This window comes from Augochlora pura, chromosome 2 (assembly GCF_028453695.1).
Source record: "Augochlora pura isolate Apur16 chromosome 2, APUR_v2.2.1, whole genome shotgun sequence".
In the NCBI taxonomy this organism is placed as follows: Eukaryota; Metazoa; Arthropoda; class Insecta; order Hymenoptera; family Halictidae; genus Augochlora; species Augochlora pura.
Window position 1 is genome coordinate 10,110,831 of NC_135773.1, and position 23,723 is coordinate 10,134,553.

A 23,723-nucleotide genomic window follows, 5' to 3' on the forward strand; every position below is an offset into this window, starting at 1 on the left:
AAATGAAGTGTATAACATATTCGTTTCTTGCTAACTTGTTTAAATTTGCGAACCATCGGTAACGTTGAGCGCGACACCGAAATGGAAAGATGTCTTTTAGCATAGACACAAACGGTATTTACACGCGAGCGCTATTCAGTTTTACTAACTCCGTTAGTAGAGGGCGCTGATATCGATGTAATTTCTACGTCGGTATGCCAGTCACGAGAGGCAACGAAAGTCCATGAAATGATTTTTCTATTCTATGTATCGTTTGTGACGAGACAATGCCAGTTTCATAATTACCGTAATTAGAGTCTACACTAGCATATTTTTCTGTGACAAAAGTTTTGTAAATATCGATCGAGTTCTTTCAAATCTTATATAAAAGATTTTACAGTAATTACATTTGTAACTTCATTGAAAAGAAAATGGTAAATAATCATTTTAAATATAAAATTTAGTCTTTCTTATAGGGATATTTTTTACTTCAAATGCGTGAATACATAATTGTTGGCTACAGCTGTCCTTTATGAATGAAAATTGTTATTAAAATATAAAATAATTACATAGACTTATTAAATTATTTGATTGTATACGACAGTAATAAATGTTTCCATCTTTCATGTCAATGTTATGTTTCATATGTATTAATGTTTATATTATAAATTAAATTAAGCGGGACTCAATTTCTACAATTCTACAACTTTTATGTAGTAACAGTCCCCACATCATTATTAACTTCAAAAAGGAATAAAATTGGTGCGTTGTTTTAATCTACATTTCATAACATGAACATGTTAACGTCATTTTACGAAATGAGATTCCATGCGTTTTTCATAGCAGTTTTATTCGTAGATATCTGTGCATCAATTAAGCATTTAAACAGCTTCTAAAAGATTTGTGAAATACGTACAACCTTCGATGCCAAAGTAAACAATACACGTATTTTGTTTTCGACAGATATTCTTTAATAAATGGAATATGTATTGTTAATTTATGCATACTACAATTGTTACAATTTGTTTAGAATTATACAATATTAATTCGAGACATTAAATAAGTGAACCAAGTGTTGTAATTTATATCACAAATAAAAAATTAGTAAAGACAATAATACTGATTCCTGAATGTGTTTGTTTATTATTTTTACACAAAAATATAAAATATATAAGAGTTTGATAAATTAAAATTAGAATAAATAATTTCTGCTACAGCTAAAATTTCAATGGAATTATTAACAATGCCTATATATGTAATAAACTAGCCCCTCAATTACTTTTAAGTGTCCTCAATCATTATCAGTAGATATATGCGGTGTCATCATTTCCATCAGATCTGTTCATTATATTGGATCTTCTCCGTAGCACAGCCTGCGTATATGTACTACACATAAATATCTGGTATATTTTATTATTTTATTGTTATTATCTTTAGTAGACAATTTAGTTTTCACTTCTAATTTTATATAATTTGAAACATTAGTTTCGTACACTTGGTATATTTCAGAAAAAGTACATGTCTTAAGTATAATTATATAATTATGATACTTTATCAATTGTTAACAGATAGTATAACCATGGATCAAATAGAACCACATCTTGATATAACAATAGATGAAAATGAAATTGTTGATGGTGCCATAGAAATTATTAAGAAAATAAGACCAACATGGCATTTGGATAAGTTACAATTTAAGGTAACAAAAGTTTTAAATTGTTTGTATCACTATTATACATTTATATGTTAATATATTACACAATATGGCAAATGTATGTTTTTTAAGAAATTGTAGCATGGAAACTATATTTATACATTGATCGAACGTATTAAAAGTACTTTACATAAATATTACAGTAATAAAAATATTAAGAAGAAGAAATAAGATCACTGGATAACTTATCTGGTCTTTCATTTTATCAATTGATAACAAGTTTGTTTTTCTTAGGTTTAAATCTCTAGTTACAGCAATTATGATAAAAAATACTATATCCATTCATTACTAAAGATTAAGATTTAGATTAAGTTAGGAAAGAAAATGTTATCTAGTTGTGAAATCCTTCTACTAAATTTAGCAAGACTCTAGTCTACAATTATCTATACAATAATGAATTCAACTACATATTTAATAATTATACTAAAATCTACTTTTAGATATTTAATGATGGTATTACAAATAAACTCATAGGAGTATGGTATTCTGAACATTATAATGAAATGGTTTTAGTCAGAGTTTATGGACACAAAACAGAACTACTTATTAATCGTAAAGATGAAACAAGGAATATTCGGGTGAGTGAATGATTTATAAAATGTCAGAGTATCAATAAAACCCAAAGTAAAGTTACATGTAAAAAATATACTTTGAATTTTATTACTATATAATTTCAGATATTAAACAAGGCAGGTTTCACACATTCCATTTATGCAACATTTAATAATGGTTTGGCTTATCAATTTATTGAAGGTGTTACACTTACAACAGAAACGGTAAGAAAACCTGATGTATATATTTTAATTGCTAAAAGAATGGCACAAATGCATAAACTTAAACCTGATAGTGATGAAATACCCAAAGAAGCATGTATATGGAGTAAGCTAGAAAAATTTATGGACATTATGCCAAAACAATTTTCTGATGATGCTAAACAAACAAGGTAGTGTATTGCAATGAGAAACCATCACATTAGACTTTAATCCTTTTTCCATTTATCTATCGTCTTTATTGGTTTTCAGGTTTGAGAAACTAATAAAACCAAATGCTGTATTACAAGAGAATTATCTGCTATTAAAGGAGACTCTGACAAGCTTGAATAGCGAAGTAGTCTTTGCTCATAATGATTTACTTTTAGGAAATGTGCTTTACAATCAAAAAGAGAACATTGTTACCTTTATTGATTTTGAATATACTGCTTATAATTATCAGGCTTATGATATAGCTAATCATTTTGCAGAATTTGCTGGTAATTTAAACGTGTCTCTTTAATATTAACGTGAACATAATATTTTTCGTTTCTATTTATAATAGTGCATACGTCATATATAAAATAAATTAATTTTTGTTTTAGGTATTGATATACCAGATTATTCTTTGTATCCTGAAGACAACTTACAAAAAGCCTGGTTAAGTATATATCTTCAGGAGTACAATAATGTAACCTATGTACCTGAAAATGATATTAATTTACTGTATGTGCAAGTAAATAAATTTGTTCTTTTGTCACACTTCTTTTGGGGTTGTTGGGGACTTATACAGAGTGAACATTCAACAATTGACTTTGACTTTCTAGAGTAAGTATATACCACTATACACAGCAAATGTAAATAATAACTGTTTGCTTCAAAATAACTGTTTGTTATGCAATTCTAACTACAATTTTTTGATACGCTTTTGTTATTCTATAAAATACATAAAATTATATATTAAGTATAATACTTTATAGGTATGCTGCAATACGATTTAATGAATATTTCAAGCAGAAAGAAGATTTTCTAAGTATGAAATTATGAAACTCGAAATAATTTGTTGTTTTTATTGTTTGTTATATATTTTAATGAATTAACATTCCAAATGATCATAGTATTTACATCTACAGATGCATGTTACTAAACGAACATTTCCATAGTTGCATTATAATATTTTATATTCTGTTATGTATAAATTAATATTTTACAGTCCACATATATACATATATGTCTCTGTTATAAACATATATACAAACTATTTTATGTAAATAATATAAATAATTATGTGTAGAAAGTGTTATCTTCTGAATATAATGTTTTAAAAAATAACAACAGTCTCTGTATTATAAATAGAACTATACATTTTCTCGCAACCTGTAATATTTTTACATATATTCGCAACGCTTCAAAGTCATATGTCGTACATATTACTTTTCCTACATTTAGAAATAACAATAAAATGTTTTCAAAATAGACTTCGAAATTACTTTATGTCTCGCACATACATTAAAATTCATAGCTCAATCAAGCGACATATTGTTATGTTTTGCAGTATTATTTGTTCAACAAATTTACAAATCTGTCGGCCACTGAGCAGTTATAAAATATAAGAAGAATTATCCGATAAAAGAAATTGTAATTCTATTGAATATGTGCAATTTCAAATAAACTTGTGATTATGTGCGTTACATGTACATGTAGAAATTACGCTCTAATACGATGAAAAACCGATGTCATATGGTGAAGTCAGTCAATTGACTAGCAAGTATGTTTTTGTCTGGGGTGATCACGTACGCATCTGCACGCACTTATAAATCAGTGTTTATTTTTAGTAGAATCGTTTTGTAGATTTTCCAAAATACTTGTAAATACGTGTATGGTAGCTAAGAAATGTAGAGATTTGTCGTATAATCTGAATATGAGATTCATTCTGATCGATTAATTCGGAATTCCTAAATATTGATATTCAAAACTGCCTCCGTAGACGGTGAAAACGAACACTCGGTCGCAAATATAATCGACAAAACGATACAGGTTCGGTAATTCGTTTACTTGGCTCCGAGAGTGCGTATCTGTCACACCGAGCAAATTAATTCACAGAACGGATCGGATAGCAACCAAGATCAACCATCAATAAATCCGAATTACAAAATATCTATTTTGCTTAATACTAAATATCTTCTCAATAAGGTGTTTTCTACATTCGTACAATCACAGTACATATTACATATACGAAATTAAACAATACCGCGAAACATATAATGTTACGACAATCCACTTCTTAAGTCAAACTATTGTTGTGTACTTTCTATTGTTTCGTTCGAATTCACTCTAAGGAGATTGTTAGTTGACTTTAACTGGAAAAATTGAAAGTACTTCAAAAGACAAGTTGAAAGATTCTAGTCGCATATCGTATATACATCTCAGGAAAAATCGAGTGAACTGTGTGCATGAGACCCGGCATCGTAAGACGGTGTTACAATATTTGAAGTTTATTTTCGAAAACGTTGTGCACTGATTGTGTAAAATGCATATTGTATGTAAATGTTTGAACGTGTCCATAAAATCCAGGGGCACTGAACTGCAAATAGTCAACATCGATGATATTGAAGTGACACTTGAAGAACAAGCCGACGGTTTCTTTCATCAGGTGAGCTTTTTTCATGATACCCGTAGTTGTATTTGCTATACTTGACAGTGGTCATAAATTTATGATTGTTTTGATAACAATCGAGGAATTTTTCGTACTATTGAAATATTTTATATTAACAATTGAATTAATTCTTTCTTAATCATTATAGGATGTAGTTGATAAAATTATACTATGTACAAAGATAAGATAAACAATATTTATTTAATGATATGGAATTATAATGTTATCAGAGATTACCATTTATTTATTAAAGATATGTTGTATTTGTTTTGGGACAGAATTTAGCAAAAATATCAGAGCTTGAAGGCATCACTAAAGAACAGCCAGGTTTAGTGGAAATAAGGAATGTGGGATCATGGGTTATTTACCGATGTTACAATTGTTCAATGTACACACATGCTGTGCACAGAGACTTTGGTGCTGCTTTAGTTCTTATTAATAAAGACATTATTGTGAGTATATAAACTACAATGAAGAATTACAAAATAATTTAATATATTTCATAAAATTTAATAATTATTACATCATTGCAAATCAGGTGTTAAATCAAATTGTACTATTCAAATATAAATTTATGTTTTTAAGATTAATATATTTTATGTGCCCTACATCGTTTTTCCTATTTCAGACTTTACCTGAAGAAATAAATAAGTTGAAATCAAGTCCAAGTTACAGTCCGGTCTTTAGAATAGTTATTGCTCATAATACATTGGAGGAGTTAGATTACCTACAACAGCCTACTAAATTTTCTGGTAAATAAATTAATATGTATTAATTAATTTTCTGTGGTTAAAGTGAAGATTTCAAACAGTAGAAAGTGGAGATATATTCTAAATTTCATTAAATATGAAAACAATTATTATATATTTTATTTTATCTACCTAGTATCACAATTACCCAAGAATATACAAGTAGCTTTGGGTGGTCTCCAACAGCAGCTTGAAGAAGCAGTCCAACGAAGATCTACAGAAATAGAAGATAAAATTCGTGCTTTCACAGCAGAGCAGTATCAATTATTAGAACAGTTTCGTGAACGAGCTCATAATGAGCATAAAATATTAACAAGGTCCTACATGTTATTTATGTTATTGCTCATTGTTAGTATTATACAGTATTATGTTACATTCCATTTATATTTTTCAGGCTAATCTCTAAAGGGGATGAAATAAATAGATTAACAAATAATATAGAAACACCACCTACAACTCCAGACAGTTTTACAACCAGTTTATCTACCTCTACAACTAATATGATGAACGCACCGTCAAAAGCAATATCAAGTGAAACAAAAATTGTTACTGGTACTAATGTTAAGCATGAAGGTGCTAATTATTCTCCTACCCCTATTGTTGTAAGTATGCTGTGTTTTTAAACACTCCATTGCATCATGTACACTTCATAAAATATTTAATGAATATTTTATAGAATGGTAATATAGATAAAAAGGATCGATTATATATATGTTCTGAAGAATCAGTTAGTTTTGATGCAGAAGCTTTATTTCCACTGGAAGGTATGGAAGACGCTCATATTACTGACCAGACCCAATCTTCAAAAGAAGGATCTGATACAGATGGTAATTAAAATGTTCACTTCACAGATCAATTGTCAATTGCTATACTTTTGCGAATAAAAAATCCAGTAAAAATTGACTCATTTAAAAGAACTAGTTAAAGAACTCTACTTTTGTTTCATTTTTTAAAATCATCATGGTGTAAACTTTAATGATTCTTTAATTATGATCATTAGGGTATATCTTCTTAATTCTTGTAACAAATTTGAATAATACACATAAGTGATATCCTCAGATTCAGGTCAAGATGAAGGTATTCACATGCCCAGAGGGCAAAGAGGAGGACATTCAACATTGGCTAAATCATTACCAGTTACTGTTCCAACTTTTCCTTCATTTGTACGTAGAAGCGTTCAGGACGAGGATGATGATCAGGTACAAACGCATGATTTTTTTATATTGTTTAGTTATAAGTTTTGTTTAATTACATATCCGCATACGATACAATCTCTGCTGTACTAATAAAAGTGAATAATAATAAAATAATAATATTTACTGTACATTTCTAAATATATCGAACGTAAACATTGTAATGAAATATGTACTCTAGAGATAACAGAATATTCTAGATAGTGAATGCTCTGATAGTAAAGGTTGTATTGTATGTTATGTAATAGTAACTTTTACTAAATCAAATGATATGATGTTTCCAGCTATCGAGAGTTCCTCACGCTCCACATAATATTCGAGCCTCAATTAAAGCTCTAGCTAAGAGCGTTCATGGCGATCCAGTATTTGGAGATTTGCCACGACCTCGTTTCTCTACTCAAATCTGACTTTAAAACAATTTCAAAGAAAAGAGATGAAATATGTTAAAAAAAACATATATATATAAAAGTACCTATTATTCGTAATTTGTCTTTCAGTGAATTCTACAAGAGATTGATGTATGCAAAGGCAGAATAAACATAGAGGTGTATAGAAGTATTGACATTTCGCATATTTTGTATACATTCTAAGGACAAAAATTGTATTGAAGTCGTGGCTTCATCAGATTGTTGAGTTTTTTGATAAAATGAGAAGATTTTTATATCTGTGTTTACGTGAGGCTATATTATACATGTGCTATACACTTATTACAGATCTTATAATGTATAACTTAACGAATAATTTTGACTTCAAAAATCAGTGCAACGTGAGATTTATGATGCCATATCTGAAGTAACATTGTACTAGAAACAAATTAAAGAAGGAAAGAAAGTTTCTTATGTATCAATTAGAAACTAAGCTATTGAAATGATAATTTGACAACAATTGTTATTTTTACAATGTACTATTATCACTAGATGTAGAAAAACTCGTCATAAGTTACGTCAATAACCTTGATAACGAATTACTTTTATAGACTGCACTTATATTATACATAACATTTCAAAACATTTGATCGTTCTTTCTATTCATTTTGTTTTATTGAATAAAGGTAATTACACAGTTTTTGTGTGAAACCGTATGTTCGTATTGTTATTATTTACATTTAATTACGTTTGATATAAATTGTATTAATAGATAATCTAACAAAAATTATAAGAGTTTCAACATTATGCTAGATAACTGGCAAATTTCAATTTTTCCTTATTCTTTTTATTTTGAATTAAATATTCACTGAAAAAATTCAGTAATTCCATCAAGTGTATTTTGTATCTAACTTCTGACCAGTTTAAAATGTTTAGTTTAATCACAAATGAAATTGAAATTATATCGCAAAAAGTAGATATTATGTTTATGAGAAATATTTTCATCCATATGTTATTTTTGTAAATGAATGCAAGAGGCGAAAATACAGAAACGCATGTAAAACGGGTTTAATGAATAAACACATTCACATACGTTTCTGTGGAATTAAAATTAAGCACCAATAAAAATTACAGTAGATAGTTTTACTTTACTTATACATTTTGAATTTGCATCAAGCCACACGCTGTGTTACTTTTTTATAGATTTATATCATTAGCTTTTAGACTTCATAATTTTTGTACGAATCAACAGCATCATGTGCTAAATAACAAGTTACATGTTAAAAACAAATAATGAAGCAAATTAGTACAAAAAGAATATGTGGCTTTTGTAATAATTTAATGCACAATTACGAAATTGTATATCAACGTTCTATTCGTCGAATTGTAAAATCTAAGAAATGCTTCTACGATAAAGCTTTATGTCATTTATAAAATTGATTAATGAGAATAAAATGTTGCTATATGAAAAGAAGAAAATAAAAATTTCATAATCACATTACCGGTGTTTATTTTATTTTACACTTCCATTCTAGTAATAATTTAGTTTCAACATTTTCATTTTACATACAAAAATGTATATAAATATTTTCCATATATCATTCATTGTAAGTATATATAAAATCCTTTATTTTCGTAATTACAAATCCATTATATTCGTAGGTATGCAAGATAATTTGTTATAGTATAGTAAAGGCTTATCAAATCTAAATATTTACGTGGTGTAAATACCTGTTTAAATTAAGTATTAAAAAACGATTACGCTAGCTTAGAATGTTACATAATAGCATTAAAAATTTCATAATCATGTAATGTAATTTAAAATGTTCCATTTAATTACCAATATAATACTGCAGTTAGATGATATATTTATTTATTCAAGTAAAGTTTCAAATTAATTAAAAAAAGTTAATAAATTTCAGTGTTTACTTAAACTTCGTAAATATTATTCATAAATTGAATATACACTATAAGACATTTAATGGTTTATTACAGCTTTATTTTTCACAGCTAATTCCATTTGTGCTGCAGCTACAGATTTCATACCTTCCTGTACAGCAGTTAAGTTTGATTTCCAAGCTGCAAGTAAATCACGTAGTTGCATCCATTGTGGTCGACCAAATGTTCTATGCATAGTACTTGAAATAAGTACTTTACGACCAGCTTGATCCATTCGAGCTCTAACGAGTTTTGTTTTTAATACTAAAACAGATTTTTTATTTGATTACGTAATTAAATTCAAGAATAAAGATCTATAAAAAATAAATTGGACTACACATGTTGAATGCTTTGATAACTTGGTAAAAGTGATTTTCTACCAGGCCAGTACTGATCCTTTTTATCTTCCCTGCATGAATATCTTCATGTTTATAATTAAATTAGAAGACTAAGATTTCTTATACAGGGAAAATATATGTATAATATTAATAATATAAAAGTACTTAACATCTTTCAAATATTCAGACATTCTGAACTTACCATCAATAATAAAACTTTCTACTTCATCTTCATTAATTTGTAATTCCTCTTGTATTGTGTCAAAGGACATTTCAGGATTTGTTTCAGCCAATTGCATAAATGTTAATAATCTCATTTTCTTCATATTCTGGTCATGATTCAATCCTAAAAGCAGAACAATTATTTTTTATTTACTTGAAAACACTAGTACACTTAACAATTTAAATATGTACCAAGTTGATGCACAAATTCTTTGTGATGTTGGTAAAAATGTAAATATCCAGGTAATTTGTCTTTTACGAATACAAGAAGTAGATCATGAATGAGTTCTCCTTCCAAGAATTTTACAGGTTTTAATGCTAACAAAGGATCAAGCAGGAAAGTGTTAGGATCAGCTAATGCAGCTAGAATGCACCGTTGTGCATCTTCTCTAGCTGCAGAAGCATTTTCTGCTGTATAGGTGCCTAAAAGTTCTACCATAACTGCAGCAGCCTGTTCTCTGTAAAATTTTTGTAATTTAATATATCAATTACATTATAAATTACTTTCAAAAACAACTTACCCTTGTTTACACTTTAGGAGTACTTCATGCAGTAATCTAAGCAATTTTTGCATTTGCTCATTAGATGGTGAGAGTGATGCAAATTGATGCTTCAATTGCTGAATTCCACCATATACTGCTTTTACTTGATCAACATTGCAAGCAATTTGAACTATATGATAATAAACATGATACCTCATTGGAGATTCATCAGGAATAGATTGGAATAATAACCATAATCTACAAAAGAAAAGTTATGTACACGTAAGAAATACAAAGGAGTGATATTATTCTTGATTTATGAAAATATTTATATCATTTGTATTAACTTACGCTTTTAAGCATACTAGACCAAATTTGCAATCAGATGCTTTTGTTAACTTCTCACAAAATGCTAATATTAAATTTCCTGTGCGTTCTGTGGGAATTACTATCATAATAGATACAATGTCATTTAAAACAGTTTCTATTTCACTTTCATTGCCTTCCTTAAAACAAGCTTCACAGACGCCTATGATTTTGTGTAAATCATCCTCAATACCTTTAGGAGATTTTTCTTCACTGATCTCAGCACCCAAACTTTTAAAGTACACTCGGAGTTCTTGTGCCTAAAGACATAGACAATTACAAGGATGTAATGATGAAGACTACTGATACAGAATATTAATACAAAAAAGCTAACAAAACAGAATTTATAAGACAATTGATTATAACCTACACGGCACAGATGGGTACTCTAATAAGCAAACTTACTGTGTATTGTAACATATTGATAGCTATGTTAAAAATATTCAAATGCTTAATATAACGTAATTATTTTTTACCTGGTCCTCCAACGGTAATTCCATAAAAATTGGTGGTACCTGCATCTTGGTATATAATTATTACCACGTTTCGGCAGGCAGTTTTAATAGCGGAGGAAAATGTGAATTGAGCACCACATATTGTTAGCTTTTGCAGGGCTACCAATACCAACTTTGTACACAGCATAGAAATTTTCTTCATTTTGGTTGGATGGCGTTTAACTGGTGAGACGGTGCTGCCCTCGCAGTCAAAGAAAAGAGGGAAATCAGCACTACCTACATGTGGAACAATTCACGCTTGCCTCACTCTACCGTGGTTGCGATCTCTCACTCTTTTCGTCCATCCAGACTTGCATTTTCAGCCTTGTAGAATTCTCAACCACATTTGCCAGCGAATTTGCGAACGATATTCAATGCATATTAAGATATGTTTCGAATGTATACGTTTGTAGAATAACAAGCTCTTAAATTGAGAGATGACTGTATTTTGATGATATAAATAGAAACCAAATTTAAAATAAAGTCTTAACACACGATTTATAAGACCAATCTCGACGATGTACATAATAAGCGCAATAATATACAGTAGTGTATTCCTGTTTCGCAACTTTCTTTATTAACGCCATTGCAGCTTCATCTGAGCCAGGTACAATTCCGAGCTCGACACCAAAAGCGAGCTCGCACAATATATGCGCAGCCCTTACACATCGTACACACACCTTGAATATCATCATTCCGACGCTAAACATAGGAAATTTACAAAAATCTCGTAAGCCAATGTGTCGGCGACTCTCTTGTAATCCCGAATGCAAGAAGTCTGCATCTAGTTAAAATTCGCTACATCGGTCTAGACACACAGCTTTAAAACCATCCTCGCTAAAAATCGTACAAAGAATACAATTAAAGGTCGTTTCTTGTCTTTGGTAGTTAAAAGGGTTGGTGGGAATACATATGCGTGTTGACGATGAAAGTAAAGTTGCAGCGATCAGTGACAAGAAATAGTCCTACCCTCATCGTGTGCTCTGCACCACTGTGGAATAGTCTCTATTTCGTTCATCGACAAAATAGAGTGAATTAATTGAGAATAATATAAATTAAAGTGTTTACACGACGCGCTATAAACATCTCACGATTAATTATGTACACGAATGAAAATTCATTCTCTGAGACCGTCGGCAAAGTCCGAAGAAAGCTGGCGCACGTGTTTTACACGTGATGTTACAGATTGTTAGCAGAACATAAAAAATATATTACATTTCATATATGTATATATTGGACGCGAATTAAACCATTTAGGTCTGGAAAATAATATATTCTCTAACTGAAACAATGTACAATATATTATGCCTAAACGCTGTCCGAGTCGAGTTGCATATCGCACCCCTACATAAAAAGTCTTCTGCACCTTTCGCTGGTGCTCAAGATATTATTAACGGTCAGGATAGCAAACGTCACGGCAGCATTGACAATTTATTGCCCCGTATCTTTATCGGTTATCACATTGACCGGCGGCAATATAAACGCTATTTATTTTCTGTATTACTTAATCATGATCGACTCCAAGACGATTCAGAAGCTTTTAGGTACAGGACGCGATACGTACGTCTCATGGACGTAGTTGTTTTCGAATAAAACTGTGAGAACTGTATGTTCAGCAATGCACCGATGCATATAAGATCGTTAAAATAATTTTTGTTGATAGATTATTTTATCGTTGCGCAAGAAAGATTTAGTATGCCGATAGGTATTTTTAAAAGATGCATTTTAAATAGAAGCTAAGGATTACAAGCTTTAAGTTAAGAGATTCTAATTATGATCTTTAATTTAAAAAAAAAACATTTCCTCATCTAACGAACTTAGTTTCTCTTTGAATATCGCGAGAAACTATGAGGAAACTTATCGGCACACGGATATCCGTGCAATTAACGTCGAAAATAATCCACTAGCACTTTGAAACAGTGTATTTCTTCCGTTTTTGTTCTTATGAAATTCGTTCGCAATGATTCAATACAATAGCTAGTGCTAATGGAACCGAATAGACGAAACATTAGTTCGACGCATTTCACTTAGAAGTGAATAGTATTCTCGATGACCGGAAAACACACACACGGGAATCATCCGGATGCCTCAATCGTGCATAGAAATTAAAGCTGGACCATACGTCGGGATCAGCACGTTTTCAATGTTTCTTGATTATCCATTTATTGGCACTGGTACAGGACTTTGTACCTGCCACACGATCAGATGACTCTGTTCTCCATGTTCTTCAGCATTCGTTGTGACAACACTGTTGGACCGTTCCATGCTCTCTTCTGTTTCATCTCCGTCACCTAAACAAGTAATAAGCCATCAATGGGGTGATAATATTTATAATCCATGATTAATGTTACCATATGTTATCAAACACAATCCAAGACATTTAAAAAATATTGATTTAATGACTGTATGATAAACGAAAGTTGTTTTTTCGCCACTATATATTAATAACTAATTTTTTTCATAGCTTACGGTAAAAATATCGAATTTCTTTTCTAAGTATAACTATCTGGATCAAATTTAAATTTCTCTGGTAATACTATTTACAATATGCAGAATTACACAAATTTTAACTTTTACTATCATTCCTATAGAAATTGTATTGGATGTTGTTTTATATAAGAATTTGTTCGAAGAATTGTATAATTAAAAGAAGAAGTGCGATTGTCGCCTGCTGTTTGTACAGTACGATAAATGTCAGCTGGAAATTCCCGACCCCCAGAGAATGAAGAAAGCAGATAATGGTACGGTGTATAGTTGCTTTAAGGAATGGAAGTGCAGACACAGTATTCGTTTTGTATTAATAAAGATTATGAAGATATAAGTTCATAGAAGCGCTGTACAAAGGCAAACAATTATTTCAACCTGGTAGCATTGAATGTAATTGAAATTTTTGTGGATTTACACAGATACAAATGATGTACCTATTTTTTTTTAAAAGAAACTAGAAGTGAAACGTAACATTTTTTTCGATATCAGGTTAGAGTATCTATCTACTTGTGGACTTGTTAGTTGAATCTCATTACATCGTGCATAGAACATACTCTCAATAGTTAGTACATAGTTTCAATGATCAATAACAGATAATTGATCCATTCAATCGTACAAATGCTTATGTGAATTGATGAAAACACCCATTAACCGCTTTTCGATTTTCTCTGGGGGCATACCTGACCAACTGCCATACAATTAGATGTGTAGCCACGTCACTCTCGTCTTCCGCCTCATCTGCTGGAAGTATTATAATCGCATGAAATAATAATTTCATTATACGTTTTTCTTTTACATTCATGAAACAAAGGTTGCAGAACAACAATTTTTTTGCATAAAAGCAGTATCTAACAGACTTGATTTCCCATGGTCTTAAAGATTTCGAGCAGATGATTAATGGAACTGTTTAATATAAAAAAAACTGTACGTTTATTTACTGTACGATTACTTACCAACTCTGAAATCTATATAGCCTTCGCCTCCTGAAAGGACCAGCATGGCTGGTTGAGAACCATCTGATAATGCACTTTGACCACCGTGACCTATAGAGATTTAAAAAGAGGAATCATAAATAACGAAAAAGAAAAGTTTTCGATGAATGATATTTTGATAATTGGAGATGGATAGTAATAGAGACAAAAACAGCCTAATGAATGTGTGGGCATAATCGTAAATGGCTGTGACTGGAAAGTAAAAATGATTAAACATTGAGTATTAATATATAAAGAGATGAAGACATATTTCTTTATTGTTATAGTTATTTACTTACCAGGTACAGCAACAAACATTTTCACCGAATCTCTATGCCCGTGGAAGCTAAGTTGTGCATGAGCCATACTACAATATGGTATAAAACTTCCAGGTGTAACTCCCCGGTCCGATGCAAAGATTCTAACACCAACTCCTGGGGCATCATTTTTACCACTTACAGCTTGAATTCTGGACACTGCCATTGAACCACCAGCATCTATATCGTATAAGAATTTTATAAATAAATTTTAGATTTGAAAATTTATACAAAAAAAATCATTATCTACTTACTCTCAGATAAAGGAACTGAAATTATTACTCCATTTCCTGTACCAATCCACAGCCTATTCGAGGAAATGAGCAATGCGGTAATTCTTACGAAAGAAAAACCGAGCTTCCCAGTTCCAAGCATTTTGCTAACATAAGGTTCAATATCGACATCTTGAAGATGTTGATACGTATGCGCGTGATAGAGCCTCAATGTTGAATCCAGTCGAATGCTCACCCACACACCTTCACCCAACCAAGCTAATTGTCTCACTTGTGATTCTCGACGTGGATGAGCGTCTACAGTGCACTGACAATATAATATAATCAGTATATTATAAAATATACATATATGTATATAATATTATTTATCAATATGAATATGTGTACCTCAACAGTCATCGAAACTGGATCTATTACATGAATTTTATTCCTATATCCGCACCATACAGTTTTACCACTAACAGCGGTCATGCACCTGATTGAATGTTGTGGATTTCCCAAAGTGATTACGTGATACTGAGATAAATCCCATTGACCATCAACACCTCTTCTAAATAATGCTACACTTCCATCAGCAAGTGCGACAAGAACTCGACCTTGAACATGTCTAAAGAAATAAATAGTGTTTTATATAATGATTATTAAATACATTAAGTACTAATTGCATCAATATATACATACACAATGGCTAGTGCAGCATCCTTCAATTTTACAGAATGTAAACAAATTGGCCAATTAGCTACAGCTGAATGAACAAACACTGCGCCGTTTTGAGCACCAAGCCACATAGTTGGTTGTATTGAAGACATTTTATGCATTGGAGTATCTACTTCAGGATCCTTTATTTGGTTCTCCTCGTTCATACTTTCCTGTTCTCCTGCTCGCAAGGATGGTACCTCTGCACTAGATTTGACAAACTGTACTTTTCCAAGATTTATTGTTTCACTGTCAATACTCTCCAAACTCTGTGGCTCGGTTGTAGTATTCTGATTACTATCATCAGATTTCTCGACAATTTCGTTATTTTTTTCTTCAGAGATACTATCTGAATCTTTTTTCTCAGAAGATTCCTCAATGTCTTGCTTAATTTTCTGATTGTTCTGTTCAACATCTGTATTAACGTTTACTTCATAGTCGTCGACATCCATTACTCCATTGGCAGTTCGAACTGGGTCTTCGTTAGCTGATTGAGCATAATCACTCTCTTTGGCTCCAGGTACACTTGCGATGCAAAGTAAATGTCCTTGGCAAACATTAAAAACCTCCAAAATTTCGGCTGGATTATTAGCGTCTATCACAGTCACTTTAGCCATCATTCTGATATTCTGAGTCGATGTACAGATCCAAACTAAAGAGCTGAGTTGTTGTTCTAAACGTTCTGCTTCCAACCTCTGATTTTCATTTTCCTGAAGCTCTTTATCCAAATGTTCAACAGCATCCTCAGCTTCATTCTTTGAGTTAGTACTTACTTCTTGAGCTTCAGCAGCATAGAACACACTGCCTCCAATCATACAACCACCATCACGTGTTTTACCCCCACTTAAATTTACACCAGCACCACACCATATCTGCATAAGATAAAAAAAGTATGACAAAAAATTACTTATTTGAGGAAGCATTATAATCTATTAAATAGCATCATTGGCTCATATCATGAATCATATACGACATCTGTATATCATTCTTGGTATATAGTTAGTTATTACAGTAAAATATAGAATTTACCTTCATGCCAGGTTCTGATTCCTGTAAAGGTCTACAATAAACGGGCACAGGAACAGGTTGTCTAACAGGAGCGCTTGGTTTTCCTGGTAAACTCCATCCGTAAGCTTGCAATCGACCATCTTCTTTTCTAACATGTGCACGAACTTGCCGATATTGCTCTCTTCGTTCATGTGCGCGTCTGGCTACGAGTTTCTCGGAAGATCTGAAAAAATGTGTTGGATATAAATTAATCGTTTAATTTAAAAAAAAAAATAGAAACTATCAAAATTAGCATGTTTAATTATAGAAGTTAGTAAGATTTACTGAACGCTCTGTTGTTTGTTCAACCATTTGTTCCTACGAAGAGTTCCTCGATCACTGCATACATTCTTGAATCAATACGGAGGTTTAAATTGACTGTTCTTTCCAATGTTTCTAATGTTCAGCTTCATTACAACTTGCACACTGATACATATTCATTTCCAAGGTTTAGAAGCGAATTGTTAGACATAGAGCAGAACAGATTTACCTGCTGGCCAATAAGCACCCCACCAAAAACCAGAAATACCAGGTATCTCTTGACAACACCATGAAGGAGAGGCAAAGTTGTAACCCGAACGAAAAATTAAAGCGCAGAACAAGAGTGAAATAAAAGCCATGTTTATAATATAGTCAAAACTCCGTTTATTTGTTGATCAATGATGATCGTGTATTATTATTCTTTTCAAAAATGTACAAATTATTATTTACAAATCTATTGCTTTTGAAGCTTGAATTTGCAATAACAAATAATTTACTTCACTAAATTGTAAATACTATAACCAAATATTTTAACGATTATGGCAAGTAGTGAATTCATATATACACACATATATATTTGAGTATATATGTCTCATTTCAATATACATACAATAATTTACAATTTTCCGTATGTATGAAAAATAAAACTAAAAATAAGTATACTCTTTAAGAACAAGATCGTCAAAAGAGAAAAATTGTGTCTGTGTGCATTTCGTCATAATTCCTATTTATATTTATACACACCCAGAGTCATTCTTTTTATTAAAAAAGATTGGCAGGTGAAGTGGGAATTGTAACAAGAATTTGTTAAACAACCATCACATTTGCAAATCGCTCAGGCAAAAAATGATTTAGAATTGACTCACATCTTTTAAGAATGATCAAGACTAATTGAGAGTCGCGACAAAAGATTATGGATCCCAACTGACCAAAGGGGACTCTAATCTGTAAAGATGACGTCGATTCAAAGATTATTTGAAAATAAGGATCTCGCACTGTCCCATAAAAAGTATAAAAACCTTCCTCATTTTCTGTCCTCTGGACAACTTCAATACTATAAAATTAGATTAATTTATGCATTAAACTTGTGTCATAATGTTCATAGAAAACTTTCATAGTAGAATAATCACAGCATCGTACTGGGGTTAAAAAGAGAGCATAACGACAAAGAAACGAGTTTCTAAGTTTAAATGATAGAGACAAATTTGGCAGGTTTTCAGTTTTAAACTGATATTAATATCTAAGTGCGTGTATAGAATTTGATTGATTTCTCACATGGTGTCTCCCTGGTCGAAAATCTCATGGCGACCTTTCAACGTACGTCTACGCATGCTGTCCAAGGGTGGTACTGGAACAACTTGATTCGTTGGTGCGCTGTACCTAATTTGAGATATTGTGTGTGGTCCTCGAACCAAAGCTGCTCGTTCCGTAGTTGGTGTAAAGAGACTACTAAAACTGCTCTCAGAAAAATAAAATACAAATTATGATTTACTTACGATAAAATGACAAATGTGCCAAAATAGAATTATCTTATGTTTTGATAATAACGATACTAACAACTTCCACACTGAACCTTTTCCTCCCGACATATTAGAAGGATCAGTCTTGCTAGCTCTTATCATTTCCGTCCATCTAACTGCTTCTTGAAGTTCCATTAAACGTTCCTTGTACTGGTTTCTTTCCATAAGTACCCTAGCCATCTCCACTCTGGTAAACCTTTTTCTTTGTGCCAAAGGTACATCTTCCTCATCATCACTTTTGGCTGCTTTTGCTGCTGCTTCGACTTCTTCTTTAACTTTTTTCAATTCTTCTTCAAGGGCAACGACTTTCTGGCGTAAACGTTCTCTAGCTTGTTGTAAACCTCGAACTTCTTCGCGCAATATTTCTTGTTCACTGAAAAAGACATTCTCCATCAGTACAATTCAATATTAATACCACATATTACCATATCAGGAAATGGCAAAAGTTATTTATAAAATTTGGCCGCAATATTAATTACCTCGTAAGCTCATCCACTTTAATAATTAAGTCATCTTTAACAATGTTGAGCGCATTCCTATAAAATAACAAAGTTTAAGTATACACGAACAACAGAATGATTATATCAGTAGAGTATTTATAAAACACTCACTTTGTGGCCAAAAGTTCATTATTTTCCATGATAAGATTCTCCACTTCTTTACCCATTCCTAATGAAATATTTTTATCGTTTAATTACTTTAAATTTAGTAGCAATAGAGTTAATATAAGATCTTATAAAATATAATCATTTTTAAAGCAAAGGTAGTAATATCTTACCGAAAAAGTTGTCACTGACTGGAGGATTTATTATATCATGCGACATAACAAAGCGAAAACAATAAAACATAGAATGCATTAGTATTTCGTATTTAATATGACTTAAACGTAGCTTATTTCTAAGTAAATAAGTTGTGCCCAAATGTAAAAATTGTACCACTTATAGAGAAATACCCTACGCATATATAGCATTGCATTAAAATATGAATTATATTTTCATGCCTGCTAACTTTTTGTAATTTTTATTATTAACACTTCAGAGTTCCAATTTGAATTATTTAAGAAAATCAGTTGCTAAAATGCAGAAAATAACGTGAATTTACTTATAAAATTTTTTAATGTTTATGAAACCCACGGATGGTGTTAGTAGATTGGACATGCATGTTTGATCAATGGTCACATACATGATATGTATGAGATATGGCCTTCTATTTACATATATTAGTTAGAACTCGAAGAATTAATAAACCATGATATAGTTAAATAAATTTTGGTTATTTTATGAGACATACCCGACGATGCATACTCTCCAGGATGAACCCAACTACCTAAGATTTTAAGGAGGGAGTATTAGTTACAAAAAAAAATATTAAAACCAAATTATTTTCTAAACACTTCACAATAATTACCTGTAATATCTGCTCCTTCATCCATTTCACCCAGAGCATCAGCATCTTGAAAACTAAGTTCCTGGTATAATGTGTTGCCACTTCGTTGTTCTCTTTCAGTCCTACTCCTTCCACTTGGCATTGTAGTCAGTTTCTCTACCGTTGGTGATGTTGGTGTAACTAACATTGGAGGTGCTTCTGTTTCTGGACTTTCATCTACATGCAAGTGAAACAGAAATATACAGGGTGTCCCAGACCATCCACCCACCTCTATCAAAATAGAGGGGAGTGATATTGATTGAAAACTAAAAAATTTTGATAACTAATTCAAGTACACTCGAACTAAAATCTTTTTTAGTTTTCAATTAAATTTATTTCCGTCCATTTTAATGGAAGAAGTGGTTAACGAAAGCTTAAGATTTCAACGTACGTCTGGAAATTGCCGTGGTTTTATTCTCTTGTGCTGGTTTATCAGTTAATTGACTTTTATCAGAGGTTTCTATAGCAGCTTCACTACTGCTGTCTAACATTTCAGTTCTTAAATTAGCAGCATTTGGCGGGCTTTCCTCTTGAACTTCTTCCTCATTCATACTAGCTTCTAAACTCTGAAAACCATAACTCAATGGTCCAGAACTCCTAGACATATGAGCCATTCCAAGAGATGGTAAACGGGATGGACCACGACCACTAGTCGCATTTTCTAATCTCTCCGTACTTCCAACTAACATCTTCGTTCTCTCCATATAATCTACATGCGTTTTAAATAACTCTGTGTATCTTTCATGCAGCCGGGTATAATCTCGTTTTAACTCTGCCTCTTTTTCTTCAAGACGAACAACTAAACAAACACAAAAATTGAAATCCATACCTAAGATATTAATTTAATTGTAAGGATTAATTATGACAGAACACACTCTAAGTCTAAATAAAATTAAGTACACAAATATACTTCCATCCGGAAAACGGAGCAAGTTAAGAAGATACCTTAAACAATAAAACAAAAAGGTAATACAATAAAAAAATCACCACCACAATAAGTAGCCAGATAAATAAAGCATTTCCAAACAAAAAGATTTATAATTTGCATGCAAAAGATCCATTTCCCAGTATGTCCAATCAAATTTAACCCACTAAACAATTAAATGAACATAAAACAAAAAAAATTATTCTACTCTACTGTAGAGGGATGTTCTGTGAAGGAATGGACTGGTAGAGCCATTGGCATTTGTACCGTGATCATGTGAATTCTTTGTCTTCAATTCCAACATCCTTACTATTGATTCCAAGCTATCAATTTTTAATAAAAGGTCTTTCCTTTCATCCTCCGCAGCATCTTCAAGCTCAAGCAGTTTCTAATTTAGAGAAGATACATGTTAGATTTGTCTAATGTAGTATTTTATGCTAACTTTTATTATTTACACATGGACAAGACTAGAACAAAGATTTGTGTATGTATATTGCACTAATCAACATATTAAGATTAAAATCTACTATAATATAGAAAATGAAATGTTGGTACCTGATCAGATGTTTTCCTCAATTGTTTCTCTCTTTCATATTGTGTAACTAATTGCTCATTGTCTTCCCTTAATAATTCTAATTCAACCTCGCGTTCCTGATTTTCGGTATAAGATATGTCTAGACATTCTAGAACATTGACTAGGAGTGGCATTAAATCTTTCACCACGTCTTCGTCATAACGAGCAATCATTTTTTCGAACTCTTGATAAATACTGCCAGCCAGGGTCTGTACTTTTTCCGACATGACCACATGACTGTCCTCGTGTGTTCCGTACACTGTTTCCTGATCCATTTCTATTTGACTCATTTGTACACCTGTAACATGAAAATTTAAAATAAACATGGAATTATTTTACTTAATTAACACAAAATTATATTCCATTTTTCACTTTGGACAAAGTATAACTGAATATGTCTGAAACTGCTTTTTAGGCATTTTGCCAAGAAAGAAACTAATATTACGAAGTAACTATAACACGTCAGAAACGTTATTGCACAATAATAGAAAAAGTCTACGAATCATACTGCATATATGAGCAAGTGGTGTTCACTGGATCGTATTAGTAAAATATAGAAATGATATTATTTCACTCAACTCTTAAACTGCTAGTACTTGGGATAATATTTCGCAAAATTTATTTACGAGAGATTCGAACGGCAGGGCATTGTTAAAAACGAAAAATAATCTTTAAATGCAATCCAAGATTAATCGTGATTCAAAGTCGCATTAATTGCTAAATACAACTGAAATATCCGCCTTCAAAAAAATTTGCAAAAGAACCAAATGTCAGACGCAAAACTGGACATAACCTCGCACGAAACACAATTCAAAATCAGGATACACTTTTCGAAAGAGAGAAGATTGATTCAGGTCATCGCGACTCCATCGCGTAGAACTTTGGAGCCCGGTAATACAGAAGTCGTTCGCATTATCACTATTTTTATATTTGGGAACTTCCACTGAGAACGAAGTGGAACGTCTTGCCTTGAAGTAGCCCGTTCCGTGTTGTGATCTGTGACGTTTCGCAACAACTTAAATTTCTTGGTTCCCCGTTTTTTTCTCCTCCCGTCGTTTCCGCACTCAATTTAGAATGCTCGTGCAAAGCAATCGACCAGATCACACGAAACGCACCAGGTCGGCGCGGACTAGAGTGAACATTTTTCGTACATCACGCCTATCACATTTGACATCAGCCGATTTCATTAGTTTCTGTCAACTCTGTTGACGATCGACTTTACGCGTAGACTTTCGCCATCTTTTCCACGATGTTCTACTGACCAATGCTGCAGACTTATGTACGTTAACTCTTGACGTGTTCAGAAATAGAGCTACGAAACCATCGAGATATGGAAACTTATTTTTCTACTTCCTCTACGCCCAGCAGATGGCCATGCCTTCATTACGTTTGCGTTTCCGTGAATCTATTGGATAATCACTGAACTGCGCCTTATCTCTAATAGATTCGTAATGTAATCTACGTGGCATATTTTAAGTAGACCCTACAATTAGCTATCTTCTTGCACTACATACTTATCATACGTACACTTATTGGACCTTAGCGATTACGCGTATTCAATACATCAAGACCATTCTATAATATGTAAAGCTTTATTTGTACTGTTATTTATAGAAATAATACAGTTTATATTTTATTTAAAAAAAAAAAACATGTAATTTCAAAAATGTAATACCGTAAAGGTAAAGCATGGATAAGTATTAGGATGGTACAATATTCACTCTTACAATATGTAATCATCTTCAGATACAAAGGAGAATTCTTAATTTTGTTTACTTAACTAATTCATCTGGAAGTTAAACACAATAAGGAGATAAATCATTCAAAAATGAAAATTAAAATTTCTGTATATAATAACAGACATACTGGATAATACTGTCAATGGACACGAAATACATTGGTTAATAGAGATTAGTTTGATCTCAGTATATACAATACACTCAAGCAAAATACAAATATAAGAATTCTCATTTTCATTTGTGAATCAACTTATCTCCATATTCCTAGTCTCTAATGTCTCGA

The 23,723-nt window shown here is 31.7% G+C and overlaps 4 protein-coding genes across 18 annotated transcripts; 2 read left to right on the forward strand and 2 right to left on the reverse strand.

The window, feature by feature from the left end:
* The first annotated feature begins 265 nt into the window (after positions 1 to 265).
* Positions 266 to 3,759, forward strand: Eas (ethanolamine kinase 1). 7 transcript variants are annotated; one of them, XM_078190045.1, is made up of 8 exons: positions 276 to 413; positions 659 to 1,382; positions 1,548 to 1,678; positions 2,134 to 2,271; positions 2,371 to 2,636; positions 2,716 to 2,942; positions 3,048 to 3,270; positions 3,423 to 3,759. In XM_078190045.1, the coding sequence occupies exons 3-8, from the start codon at positions 1,559 to 1,561 to the stop codon at positions 3,487 to 3,489; spliced, it is 1,041 nt and encodes a 346-aa protein (XP_078046171.1). In that variant the 5' UTR covers positions 276 to 413; positions 659 to 1,382; positions 1,548 to 1,558; the 3' UTR covers positions 3,490 to 3,759. The 7 variants fall into 7 exon arrangements, with proteins under 7 accessions (XP_078046189.1, XP_078046171.1, XP_078046199.1 ...); XM_078190073.1 differs by having other exon boundaries at positions 1,316 to 1,382; XM_078190092.1 differs by having other exon boundaries at positions 1,352 to 1,382.
* A 452-nt stretch (positions 3,760 to 4,211) lies between these two features.
* Pras40 (Proline-rich Akt substrate 40 kDa) lies at positions 4,212 to 8,903 on the forward strand. Its single transcript, XM_078190018.1, has 8 exons — positions 4,212 to 5,095; positions 5,377 to 5,550; positions 5,727 to 5,850; positions 5,984 to 6,164; positions 6,242 to 6,449; positions 6,524 to 6,674; positions 6,907 to 7,046; positions 7,325 to 8,903. The coding sequence occupies exons 1-8, from the start codon at positions 4,973 to 4,975 to the stop codon at positions 7,445 to 7,447; spliced, it is 1,224 nt and encodes a 407-aa protein (XP_078046144.1). The 5' UTR covers positions 4,212 to 4,972; the 3' UTR covers positions 7,448 to 8,903.
* Positions 8,904 to 9,140: 237 nt separating this feature from the next.
* On the reverse strand, positions 9,141 to 11,359 carry Eif3m (eukaryotic translation initiation factor 3 subunit M). Its single transcript, XM_078190033.1, has 6 exons — positions 11,228 to 11,359; positions 10,737 to 11,011; positions 10,425 to 10,643; positions 10,096 to 10,361; positions 9,884 to 10,027; positions 9,141 to 9,607 (listed from the first exon to the last, which is right to left on the reverse strand). The coding sequence occupies exons 1-6, from the start codon at positions 11,270 to 11,272 to the stop codon at positions 9,384 to 9,386; spliced, it is 1,173 nt and encodes a 390-aa protein (XP_078046159.1). The 5' UTR covers positions 11,273 to 11,359; the 3' UTR covers positions 9,141 to 9,383.
* A 345-nt stretch (positions 11,360 to 11,704) lies between these two features.
* On the reverse strand, positions 11,705 to 22,962 carry Syd (JNK-interacting protein syd). Of its 9 annotated transcripts, none has more exons than XM_078196478.1 (19): positions 22,670 to 22,962; positions 21,683 to 21,999; positions 21,341 to 21,515; positions 20,594 to 21,001; positions 20,185 to 20,379; positions 20,068 to 20,103; positions 19,556 to 19,573; positions 19,389 to 19,446; positions 19,257 to 19,313; positions 18,815 to 19,150; positions 18,533 to 18,712; positions 16,979 to 17,180; positions 15,935 to 16,821; positions 15,641 to 15,860; positions 15,275 to 15,560; positions 15,003 to 15,200; positions 14,686 to 14,775; positions 14,413 to 14,470; positions 13,400 to 13,536 (listed from the first exon to the last, which is right to left on the reverse strand). In XM_078196478.1, exons 2-19 carry the CDS (start codon positions 21,989 to 21,991, stop codon positions 13,533 to 13,535), a joined length of 3,717 nt encoding a protein of 1,238 aa, XP_078052604.1. In that variant the 5' UTR covers positions 21,992 to 21,999; positions 22,670 to 22,962; the 3' UTR covers positions 13,400 to 13,532. The 9 variants fall into 9 exon arrangements, with proteins under 9 accessions (XP_078052597.1, XP_078052598.1, XP_078052599.1 ...); XM_078196477.1 differs by having other exon boundaries at positions 14,413 to 14,473; XM_078196471.1 differs by lacking the exon at positions 14,413 to 14,470 and having other exon boundaries at positions 11,705 to 13,536.
* Positions 22,963 to 23,723: the final 761 nt, after the last annotated feature.

Bases quoted from the DNA above. Each gene is read 5' to 3' on its own strand.
- Eif3m (XM_078190033.1), bottom strand. From the start codon at position 11,272: ATGCAGGTACCACCAATTTTTATGGAATTACCGTTGGAGGACCAG. The intron at 10,644-10,736 runs GTAAGTTAATAC...TTTCTTTTGTAG, and splicing joins GGTCTAGTATGCTTAAAAGC to ATTATGGTTATTATTCCAAT. The intron at 9,608-9,883 runs GTAAGTTCAGAA...AATCTGTTTTAG, and splicing joins AGAAAGTTTTATTATTGATG to TATTAAAAACAAAACTCGTT.
- Eas (XM_078190063.1), top strand. From the start codon at position 1,559: ATGGATCAAATAGAACCACATCTTGATATAACAATAGATGAAAATGAA. The intron at 2,637-2,715 runs GTAGTGTATTGC...ATTGGTTTTCAG, and splicing joins GATGATGCTAAACAAACAAG to GTTTGAGAAACTAATAAAAC. The intron at 2,943-3,047 runs GTAATTTAAACG...TTTTTGTTTTAG, and splicing joins TCATTTTGCAGAATTTGCTG to GTATTGATATACCAGATTAT.
- Syd (XM_078196471.1), bottom strand. From the start codon at position 21,991: ATGAGTCAAATAGAAATGGATCAGGAAACAGTGTACGGAACACACGAG. The intron at 21,002-21,340 runs GTAGAGTAGAAT...GTGTTTGTTTAG, and splicing joins TCACAGAACATCCCTCTACA to TTGTTCGTCTTGAAGAAAAA. The intron at 20,380-20,593 runs GTACGTTGAAAT...ACTTGCATGTAG, and splicing joins AACCACGGCAATTTCCAGAC to ATGAAAGTCCAGAAACAGAA.
- Pras40 (XM_078190018.1), top strand. From the start codon at position 4,973: ATGCATATTGTATGTAAATGTTTGAACGTGTCCATAAAATCCAGGGGC. The intron at 5,851-5,983 runs GTAAATAAATTA...TTATCTACCTAG, and splicing joins ACAGCCTACTAAATTTTCTG to TATCACAATTACCCAAGAAT. The intron at 7,047-7,324 runs GTACAAACGCAT...TGATGTTTCCAG, and splicing joins AGGACGAGGATGATGATCAG to CTATCGAGAGTTCCTCACGC.